General features: G+C 42.7%; 1 protein-coding gene across 5 annotated transcripts in view; it reads right to left on the minus strand.

Moving 5' to 3' along the window:
• The window catches only part of shroom2a (shroom family member 2a), a 249,094-nt gene extending 239,399 nt beyond the window's left edge, over positions 1–9,695 (minus strand). For 3 of the 5 annotated variants that reach the window (XM_063051093.1, XM_063051091.1, XM_063051090.1), the window contains exon 1: positions 9,293–9,695. In XM_063051093.1, the coding sequence (XP_062907163.1) occupies positions 9,293–9,484 (192 nt within the window). In that variant the 5' untranslated portion in view covers positions 9,485–9,695. The remainder of the gene's footprint in view (positions 1–9,292) is intronic. The other 2 variants (XM_063051089.1, XM_063051095.1) reach the window with 2 other exon arrangements.
• Positions 9,696–12,089: the final 2,394 nt, after the last annotated feature.

A 12,089-nucleotide genomic window follows, 5' to 3' on the forward strand; every position in this document is an offset into this window, starting at 1 on the left:
CTGACTTGGGTAATCTGCTTTTTCATCTAAGTTTGCTATGCGGGAAAATTGATTGCAAAACTACAGTTGAGAATTGGTCCCAGCTAGGAGGTTAAGCTAGCACAGAAGCATAGTGGTTAGCACAACACTTTATAGTACAGGCGACCCGGGTTCAATTCCCACCACTTCCTGTAAGGAGTTTGTACGTTGTCCCCGTGACTGTGTGGGTTTCCTCCCACAGTCCCAAACTGTACCGGTTGGCAGGTTAATTGGTCATTGTTAATCGTCCCGTGATTAGGCTCAGATTAAATCGGGGGAATGCTGGCCGGCGCAGGTTGAAGGGCCAGAATGGCCTATTCCATGCCGTATCTCAAAAAGTAAATACATTTTCTGCAGCAGCTCAGGCTGTTGGGCAGTGTTTGTTCAACCCTGTGGGAGATATGGCACATAGAGCGTGCAGCCTGAAAACAGTCAAGTTCACAGCGCTGTGGGTGCTGCCGTGAATAGGCATACAAGCAGGGTTGTTTGGGCAGGAAGACAATGGGCAGTGTCGAGAAAATGAGAGTGTGAAAGCTGGAACAAAAGTACTTTTGAGATGATGGGAAATTGGTGAGTAGAATTAGATAATCATACAGTGAGGAAATAGGCCCTTTGACCACAGAATCCACACCATCCATCGACATTAATCCTACTAGAATTCTATTTCATTTCCCCACATACTCACCTACTCCCCCCAGAGTCCACACTCACCTGCACACAAGAGGTCACCCACCAACTTGTAGATCTTTGGGACGTAGAAGAAAACCTGCATTAGAGGCAGGGACAGAATCTGAGTCATTAGATCTACCACTGACCCGTGAGGTGGACAGCACTGTCGCTCGATGCAGAGCTGATGCTCACACCCTGATTTTCCAGTTTAGAACCAAGGGTCACCATCTGAAAACAAGGTGGTGGCTAGTCAGGACGGAGCTGAGAAGCAGCTTCTCGGCTGGCAAATCTGTGCCATTCTCTATGCAAAAAGTTTGTGCAAGCTCACTTATTCCAGATGTAGTACAATTGTGACTTTGATATTAAGGAAACCAAGGTTAGTGCGAGTAAGTGATTCTCAGAAAAAGGCCAGCTATTATGTTAGTAGAGTAAACAGGAGGGCTGAATAGCCTATTCCTGCTCCAATTTCTCACATAAAGTGCTACCATCAGATGAAGAGGCAAATGAATGTCACAACTTCAGCACATGGTTAAGGTGATGTATTTTAAACATCAATTATTGACAGACTGTGGTTTCACATTTGAAACCCAAACAATAAGCATCGAATCCTTTGTACTGTTCTTCACATGACACAATGCAAAATGACCTCCAAAACACCATCTTTAGAACACAATACCCACAGTGAACAAATCCAGATCCTCGCCCAACTAGGAGTCCATCCGAAGCCTCTCAACGAAAATGACCTCATCAACTAGTCTCAGACTAGAACCATAAACAGATAATAAAAGTCATATTGCAAAAAAAGACAATGCAGTCATCACAATGACTCTACGTCAGTTAATTTTTTTTTTGGAATTCAATCTTAGGTTCCGAATACAATGTATATTTTTCACTGTTGACTAACTTGAACCGCAAGTAATTTCTGCAACAGGCTATCATTCTAATTTACTAATGGTATCATACACTGTGAATATGCTCAGTCACCAGCAACAGATAGGCAAGTAACGGCACGAGATTCCACTGCTAAGTTGAAGAGAGGAAGCTCATGTAGAGCAAGAACAAGATGGACCAAGTGGAATGAAAGGGCCATTTACTCTGCTGTGTGTGCACATGTGCATCATGGTTGATGAACTCTTACAGGTCTGCCATCATTAAATCCAGCTTGAGGCAAAGCATGCTCGTTAAACTAAACATGTTTAATCATTGAACTTTCCAACCAATTATAACAAAAACTAATTTATAACCACTCCCGTTCCTTTCTCCCTCAAGAACCAAAATAACAACAAGTGATTTGCCTTTATTCTTCAATGAGCACCCTCCAAGGCAGCTATTCTCAAATTCTCTTACATCACCCTCCAAGGAGACGATCAAGTCCGCAGATGAAGGAGAAGCCCTGGATGACAGCCAGCCTCACGGCACCCATCGCCCTGTGACACTGAGGGAACCCAAGTGTCAGAGTGATCTATAAAGGGCTCAATTCTCACTTGGTGGTCAACAAAAATAGAAATCTACAGCACATTACAGGCCCTTTGACCCACAATATTGTGCCAACCATGTAACCTACTCTAGAAACTGCCCAGAATTTCCCTGCCCCATAGCCCCCTATTTTTCTAAGCTCCATGTACCTATCTGAGAGTCTCTTAAAAGACCCTATTGTATCCACCTCCACCATCTTCACTGGCAATGCATTCCACGCACCCACCACTCTCTGTGTGAAAAACTTACCTCTGACATCCCCCTTGTACATATTTCCAAGCACTTTTTAAAAAATTATAACTTGCACAAGTCAAAGGCAACATTTTGCATCTTTAAAATGAGTATTAAGCTTTCTTTAAACTCTTGGCAAAATCTTACATTACTCCTTAAAAAAAATTAGTGGGCCAAAAAATCTCTGAGAACATTTTTAACCACAGTAGGCTATTCTGCTGTTTAATTAGATTTTTACTGCTCTCAACTTCATTTTCTTGTGTCAGGTCCTAGGGAAATGGGCCACACTTGTGATTGAGAATTTTGAGTAGTAACAGGTGACTCATTGACATGTAATTTGGGACAGTAAAATCCTATGGCTCAGTCCAGGTAGGTGTATTTCTTAGCCACATATTCATCACATAAATAAACTCTATAAAACAAATTGCCAAAATGTATCTTGTGCTTGAAACTCCCTTACTAACTCAGCCACAGGGATAAATTAATTCTCAACTTCAAGACATGCTCCAATTAGAGGAAGAGGTAGTTTCAGTGAAACATTAATCCAGGATCAGAATCAGATTTAGCATCACCTACTTACGTGACATGAAAGTTGTTGCTTTGCAAAGACATTCAATTATTATAAATTACAATATAAACAATTAGCGCAAAATAAAGAAATAATGAAGTAGTGTTCATGACTGCTCAGAAATCGGATTCCTGATCAGAGAAAGAAGCTGTTCCAATATTGTTGAGTCTGGGTCTTCAGGCTCTGAAACCATTTCCCCAATACACCTCAATACCACTGCTCTGACTTCTGACAAGATGGCGCCAGTGACCAACAGCGACATCTTGCCGACCACCTACAAAACTATTGGATACTCCTCTTCTTTTAAATTTACTTATTCTAAACTGCAATCAGTTGCAGCCTGTATTTTCCCTTTTAAGAATGTACTTGTGGTCCGACTGAACAATCTGGCATTTCTGCAATCTCCTGGGGGACTCGGTATGGATGAGACTTTGTGTCGATTCCTTTTTCTTTTCAAATCTTTTTATTATTATATTAATCAAAAAATAACACGAGTACATCAAAGTAAGCAATACTTACAATGTCTCAAGGAAAAAAAAACATTTTTTTAAAGATTGAAAAATTTTGGTGATAATATAAAAACCCTACTAAACAGAGAAAGTGGGGAAAAAAACTCCATTAGGTGTACAACCCTGGAGCCATGTGTCATACAAAAAGCTTCTAAAGATAAACATCAAACTGCCAACAAGAAAAAAATACCAAAAACTTACAATTAGATCATGGAGGAAATCTATCAATTCACTCAAATCATAATAACGAGCAAATGAACCCCATCTTTTCTCAAAATCAAATAAAGGTTCAAAGGTTCGACTTCTAATTTTCTCCAAACTAAGACATAGCATCACTTGAGAGAACCATTGTGACAAAGTGGGAGCTGATGTATCCTTCCACTTCAACAAAATGGCCCTCCTAGCTATCAATGTAACAAATGCAATAACATGTTGGTCAGTCACAGAGATACCACGGATATTTTGAGGAACTATTCCAAAAAGCACAGTTAATTCGTTAGGTTGTAAATTAATTTTAAGTGCTTTAGAAATTGTCGAAAAAACTGACTTTCAGAACTGTTCAAGTATAGAACAAGACCAAAACATGTGTGTCAGTATAGCTGTCCCAGTTTTACATCTATCACAATAACTATCAACATTAAGAAACATTTTAGACAATCTCTCCTTCGTCAGCTGGTAACGATGTACAATTTTAAATTGAATCAATGAATGACTAGCACAGATCGAAGAAGAGTTAACCAGCTTCAGAATCCGCGTCCAATCCTCTGTCATAAAGTCAAATTGAGTTCCTTTACCCAATCTTGTTTAATCTTAAGTAAAGGATGCTTATCCCATTGTAATAATAAATTATAAATTCTTCCAATAGAACCCTTCGTTGAAGGGTTCATACTCATAATAGTATCTAACAGGTCAGCCTCCAATATGTAAGGAAAATTACTTAAATATTTTTGTAAGAAATGTCTAACTTGAAAGTATTGTAAAAAGTGTGAGTATGAAAGAGAATATTTATCAACTAATTGTTCAAAAGACATCAATCTATCTTCTTTAAATAAATCCAAAAAAGAATTAATACCCTTATTTTTCCAAAGTAAAAAAATTGGATCACTCAAAGAAGGCTTAAAAAAGTAATTTGGATAAATTAAACTACAAAGTTTAAATTTTTTAAGATTTAAAAAATTGCAGAACTGGAGCCAAATTTGTAAAGAATGCTTAATCACCGGGTATAGGTTTAACTCTATAAAACAAATTGCCAAAATGTACTTTGTGCTTGAAACTCCCTTACTAACTCAGCCACAGGGATAAATTAATTTTCAACTTTAAGACATGCTCCAATTAGAGGAAAAGGTAGTTTCAGTGAAACATTAAACCAGGATCAGAATCAGATTTATCATCACCTACTTACGTGACATGAAAGTTGTTGCTTTGCAAAAACATTCAATTATTATAAATTACAATATAAACAATTAGCACAAAATAAAGAAATAATGAAGTAGTGTTCATGACTGCTCAGAAATTGGATTCCTGATCAGAGAAAGAAGCTGTTCCAATATTGTTGAGTCTGGGTCTTCAGGCTCTGAAACCATTTCCCCAATGCTACTCATTACACCTCAATACTACTGCTCTGACTTCTGACAAGATGGCGCCAGTGACCAACAGCAACATCTTGCCGACAGCCTACAAAACTACTGGATACTCCTATTCTTTTAAATTTACTTATTCTAAACTGCGATCAGTTGCAGCCTGTATTTTCCCTTTTAGGAATGTATTTGTGGTCCGACTGAACAATCTGGCATTTCTGCAATCTCCTGGGGGACTCGGTATGGATGAGACTTTGTGTTGATTCCTAATGGTGGAGCATGAACCCATGGTCCGCTCCATTACTCTGCGCCAATTAAAGCATGAGCAAGATTAAAGTCCTCGAAGACAAGAGTGAAAAGTAAACAGATGTTTAACGCCATCTGCCTGCGTTTGACTGGTCTCTCTCGCTGCTACCTGCAAATGAAAACTGCAAGAATTTTGGGTCCCATGACACCAGTTTCAGGAGCGGCTCTTGCCTGCAATCACCGGGCTTCCAGATGGGCTTGCCTCAGCACTGAGTGCTCTCCACAGCTGCGGACTTGCTTCAGAGACCCTGCAGTCCAGCTTCCTGTGTATATTGTTTACTTTTTACTCTTTGCATGATTTGACTGGAGTGCCTTAGCACCGAACTAACTCTGCAGCCATTTTGGCACAGCACTGGGGAGTCTCTTTTGGGGACTCTGCAGTTAATGTTATCTGTTGACTTTTTACTGCTTGCATGATTTGATTTTTTTTCCCTGCACACTGGGTGTTTGATAACCTTGTGTGGGGTTTTTCTTTGAACTGGTTCTATTGTGTTTCCCTGTTTTGTGGCTGCCTGCAAGAAGGCGAAACTCAAGGTTGTATACATAATTCGATAATAAATACACTTTGAACTTCGAGCAATGGTAGTAACGAAAAGAGGGCATGTCACCAATAGTAAGGATCCTTAATGATGGATACCACCTTCAAAGGCACTGCCTCTTGATGGTGGAGAAAGGTGTGCCCTTGACAGAGATGGCCAAGTCTACAACCTATTGTGATCCTATGCACTGGAACCTCCATACCAAGCTGTGATGCAACCAGTCAGAAAGTTCTCTACCATATAGAAACTTGCAATGGTCTTCGGTAACATACCAAATCTCCCCAAATTCCCAAGAAAGTAGGGCCACAACCGGCTTCTTCATGATTGATTCAACATATTGGACCCAGGACAGATTCCCTGAGACGTTGACACACAGAACCTTGAAGCCGCTCCCCCTTTCAATCACCGTTTCCTCCCGACCTCTCCTTTCTGATGTTCACAATCAGTTCCTCGATCTTGCTGTTGTGACACCACTCAACCAGTGACTTACTGTATCTCTGTCCTCTATGCCTCCTCATTGCCATCTGAGATGAGACCAAAGGCCTGTCTGCCTCTCAAATGGAGCTTAGAATCCCATAACCCCAGCCCACTATTTAGAAAACAAGGGTTATCTCTTAGCCAATATTTAAACATTAACAAACGTGAAAACAGGATTTTGCATTAAGAGGCCTTGGAACTCCTTTTACTTGTGTACAGTTGCCCAGACTTCCAATAGGTTTAAGAAAGGCCTTTCTATTAAACCTGATGGTGTGCAAAGGGACTATGAATTCCATTTCCTGCCTGCATTAAAAATATCCCAATATGTACATTTGGGCTTCCACTGAACAGGTCTTTAGCAGAGAAAAAGCTCAAACAACTTTCTTTGCAAAGAAAAACAAACAACTAGAGGAACTCAGTGGGCCAAAATCATCAGTGAGGCAAAGAACTGTCAATGTTTTGGATTAACAGCCTGCATCAGAAGTGTTGAGACTTTGGGTGGGTGGAAACCTGCGCCCAGACTGTCTTTCCAAATAACTTCCTTTAAATTGGCCCTGTCCTGTGATGGCATAATAAAGCCAAAACCCATCTCCTAATTTCAGCTCAATATGAAGACAGTGTTGACAATTCCAAGTGTCCAGTATTTGTGACTGCTGAAACACTGAAACCCACACAATAATCCAGCCAGTGACACTCACTGAAGCGTCAAATGAATGTCACAACTTCAGCACATGGTTAAGGTGATTGATTTTAAAATCAATCATTGACAGGCTGTGTTCTCAGATTTGAATCCCAGACAATAAGCATCGAATCCTTTGTACTGTTCTTCACATGACACAATGCAAAGTGGCCTCCAAAACACCATCTTCAGAACTCATTACCCACAGTGGGCACATCCAGATCCTCATCCAACTAGGAGTCCATCGGAAGCCTCTCCAACTGAAATGACCTCATCAACCAGTCTCAGACTAGAATCATATACAGGTAATAAAAGTCACAGGGCGAAAGAAAAAAACAGAGCAGCCATCACAATGACTCGACATCAGTTAATCTTTTGGAGTCCAATCTTAGGTTCAGAAAACAATGCATATTTTCCACCATTGACTAATTTTAGCCACAAGTAATTTCTGCAACAGGCAATCATTCTAATTTACCAATGGTATCAAAGGAATGCATAACCGTAACCAGTAACAAGTTTTTTTCAACACACACAGACTCTGTTTCACTGTATACAGACATTCAGAGACAGTATCATTGGTTCAGAAACAGTTGAACAAGTAGATGGAAAAGGGCTGTGTAAACTCACTGATGACACATAACCAGTGATGTCAGAAGTATCATTTCACAACAATGTACCCAATTCACACAACACATAAATATTACCCATGGCAAAATGCAGATAAACATGAAAAGCTCAGTACCACCAATTTTTAAACAAAGGCAATATGCAAGACATTTCAACTATTAATACTTCAAGGTATTTGCTGTTTGCCCTTGAATATTATCAGTTTTTTCCATGGTATCAACAAAAAAATTTCCAGTAGCAGATTGATATTGTAGACATAAAATTCAGTCCACACCATGCATCCTGTGTTTTTGTTTCCCTGGCCACTACATCTTTCACTCTGTTACCAGGGATCTAAAACTGGTTCAGAACACATATCCATGGCATTCAATGTCCACCTGACCACACAGCCGTAACATCGCCCATTCGGGTTGACACAGGAGACTAGTTAGTTCATCAATTCCCTGCTTGCTCTCAGGCCAATCCAACAATTTGATTTCCCTCACAGATGCCAATTAGCCCTGATTCCTACACAGAGCGTAATATACCACAGCCAATTAACCAGGGCATACAGGAGAAACCTAGACCTAAAAGGGAAACACACACACACACACGCACGCACGCACGCACACACACACACACACACACACACACACACACACGGGGTTAAGATTGATCCCAGCTGAGGTAGCCACACTACCTGCTGCCCCACCTCTGACCGGAAATCACTTAGTCCTGGCATAGAATTCTAAACATTTCATCCTTTCTGTGCTGATTTATTCTCAGCTTCCAGATACCCCATCTGGGTGGAAACATCCTCCCCACATTAACCCTGTAAGGAGATTTGAATTTTCAACCAGTTCGCCTCTCAGTTTTCTAAACTCTAAAGAACAGCAAATCAAGAGGCTCACTGCCACCTAGGTGTAAAATAATACAGGGAAGCAAGTCATTCTGCCCAACTGGTCATACTGGCCCAACTGGCACACGGATGAAAGAAAAGTGGACGAGGCTACGTGGGAGGTTAGATTGACCTTGGGGGTAGGTTAAAGGTCAGCAAAGCATTGTGAGCAGAAGGATTTGTACTGTGTTGTTTTAGTTAGTCTTATTTGCCTCAACCACTTCCTCAGGCAGCCCCTTCCATGTACCCACCACCTTCTGTGTGAAGCTGTCCCTCAACTCCAAACTTTTAAAAAATTAAATCCTCCTCTCATCACCTTAAATGTGTGCCCCGATCTTCCTCCTTTCCTTATGAAAAAAAACATGTGCATTCGCCCAATGTATGTCCTTCATAATCTGATACACCTCTATATGGCCACCCCTCAATATCCAACACGGAATAAAGTCTTAACCCGTCCAACTTTTCCTTATAACTCCGTCAGGAGTGGGGAGCTGATCTAATGCAGGCCTGCAAAACCCAGATCCGGTAAATGAATTGAGAAAACACTGGACACTGGTTTCTTCCTGAATCAGGGTTGCTTATTTCCCGAAAGAGAGGACGCCACAAGGTCAGGGTACCAGTTGTTATTTTCGGGGAGGGTGAAGTTGGGGTTGAAGTAAGGGGAGAGAGAGTGAGTGAGAAAGGACGGAGAGGGAGAGAAAATGGAGAACGGGGGAGTGAGGGAGAGCGGCCGATTTACCTTGGTGATGAGCAGAGGTTCCCTGTGCTCCTGGCCTCCCCGCAGAGTGAATCCCCAGGGCGCTCCCCCACTCAGGGCTACTTCCACGCAGCGGCTACCCTTGACCGCCCTCCGCTCGCCGATGCCCGGCTCCGTGCCGTCCGGCTCATCCGCAGCCGCCGCTCCCCTCGTTCGCACCCCTTCCCCAGCCATGGGGTCTGGCTCCGGCTCCGTCGGGACGATCGTTCATTCGGGGCTGCACGATGGGGAGGGGAGAGGGTGGGGGCAGCTCTGGCCGTCCGGCGGAGCCGCTCACTCCCTCTGTGTGTGTGAGGACAGACCGAGGAAGCCGAGTCTCCGCCTGCGGCGGGCGGCGCACCTTTCACCTGCGGGACAGCGTCCCATCTCCGCCCCGGAGCTGCCACTCCGCAGATCCTCACTCACCCTGCTGGGCGCTGCCACACACAGCAACCCGCTCACCTCCCACACCATTCGCCCCTTCTCGCCGTGCTACATCCACAGCACGCTACTTCAGATTATTGGCTCTACTTCCACTCGTGCTCCAACACTACTGTGAGCTTCACGCAGGTAAGGAATTCCATTGAATCCTGATGTTTCTGACAAGAAATTCTTCTGAATCGTAATCTTTCTCCCCCGACAGACGCAGCTTAATCTGTCCTAACATATTCTTTCCATTCAGTCCTTTGCATGAAGAAATGTCCATTGCCACCTCCTCAGCGCCCAATCCTGAGCCTTCAATCATACCCTGCCTCAACTACTAGCATCCAGTACTTAGAGCCATTGTGATGAAGTGCTTTGCGAGGTTGGTCAAGAAGCATATTAACTCTTGCCTGCGGACTGACATAGATCGGCTCTAATTTCACAACAGGTCCATGGCAGGAGCTACTTCATTGGCTCTGCTCTGGAACACATAGGCCATGGAGCTCAGCCTTCAGCAGTATCATCCCCTCAAAACTCGTCACTAAGCTCCAAGACCCGTGTCTCTGTCCCTCCCCATGCAACGGGATCCTTGATTTCCTCACTGGCAGACGCCAATCCATGCCGATTGACAGCAATACCTTCTATACGGTCACCATCAGATCAGCTGCACCACAGGGACGTCTGCTTAGTCTCACGCTCTACTCACTTTATACCTTTGTCTATGAGGCTAAGAACAGCTCTAATGCTATCACTTAAGTTTGCTGATGACACCACTGTTGTTGGCTGAATCAATAGTGGTGACTATTCAGTATATAGCAAGGAGATTGAAAATCTGGTAAAATGGTACCAGAACGACAACCTCTCACTCAGTGTCAGCAAAGCCAAAGAGCTGATTATTGACTACAGGATGAAGAAACCCTGAGCCATCTTCATTAGAACAAGATGAAGAGGCGCAATAGATTTCTGGCACCAGGAGAGTGCAATGCATAAGAAAAGTTACAGTGAGAAGTATATAAAAAAAGTAATGCAAAAAGAGAACAAAATAGTGAAATAGTGATCATGGGCCATTCAGATGGCAGAGGGGAAGAGCTGTTTCTGAAATGTTGTCTGTGTGCCTTCAGGCTCTTGTTTCTCCTCCCTGCTGGTGGTAGTGAGAAGAGGCCGCTTCCTGGATGCCAGGGACCATCAATGGTGGATGCCACCTTTTCGAGGCATTGCCTTTTGAAGCTGTCCTCACTGACAGGAAGCTGGCAGACTTTACAATCCTTTGCAGCCTTTTTTGATCCTGAGTATTGGAGACTCCATATCAGACGTTGATGTAACCAGTTGGAATGCTCTCCATTGTACATCTGTAGAAACATCCTGGAGTCTCTGGTGACATATCAAATCTAAAACTCCTGATGAAATATAGCCACTGATGACCCTTCTTCGTAACTGCATCAATATGTTGGACCCAGGATAAACCTTCAGAGATGTTGACTCCCAGGAACTTGAAACTGATCATCCTTTCCACTGTTGACACCCCGGTGAAGACTGGTCTGTGTTCTCCCAAATTCCCCTTCCTGAAGTCCACAAACCATTCCCCGGTCTAACTGACGTAGAGTGCAAGATCATTGTTGCAACACCACTCAATCAGCTGATCTATCTCACTCCTGTATGCCTCTTCATCACCATTTGAGATTCTGCCATCATTGGCGAATTTATAGATGGTGTTTGAGCTGAACCTAACCCTAGAGTCATGGGTGTAGAGAGAGAAGAGCAGTGGGCTAAATATGCATCATTGAGGTCTGCCTGTGTAGACTGTCAGAAAGGAGGAGTTGTGGCAACTCGCACTGCTCTTCTTGGGCACTGGTGTGATTGATGCCTTTCTGAAGAAGGTAGGAACTTCTGGCTGCTGCAATTAGAGGCTGAAGATATCCTTGAACACTCCAGACTGTTGGTTGGCACATGCATTCAGTGCTCTATTGGGTAAATAAAATCACAATGTGGGCAGATAAATGGCAGATGAAATTTAATGTAAGTAAATGTATAATATTCCATATAGGAAATAGAAATATTAGACATAAATATACAATGAGTTAGAAAGTACACGGTAGGAGAAGGATTTGGATATCCTGGTAGACTCATCACTATCAACATCTAGATGATACACAGAAGTAATCACTAATCAGGAAGGCTAATAAAATATTGCACTATATAATGTGCTCAGTGGAGTTCAAGCCCGGAGATGTTCTCCTTAAGCTGTATAATGCGCTTGTGAGGCCACGCCTTGAGTACCGTGTACAGTTTTGGTCTCCATATTGTGTGAGGGATGTGAAGGCACTGAAGAGAGTTCAGAAAAAGGTGACGAGACTCACTCCGGGTCTGCAGGGTATGA

The sequence above is a fragment of the Mobula hypostoma genome, chromosome 6, assembly GCF_963921235.1.
Source record: "Mobula hypostoma chromosome 6, sMobHyp1.1, whole genome shotgun sequence".
NCBI classification, from domain to species: Eukaryota; Metazoa; Chordata; class Chondrichthyes; order Myliobatiformes; family Myliobatidae; genus Mobula; species Mobula hypostoma.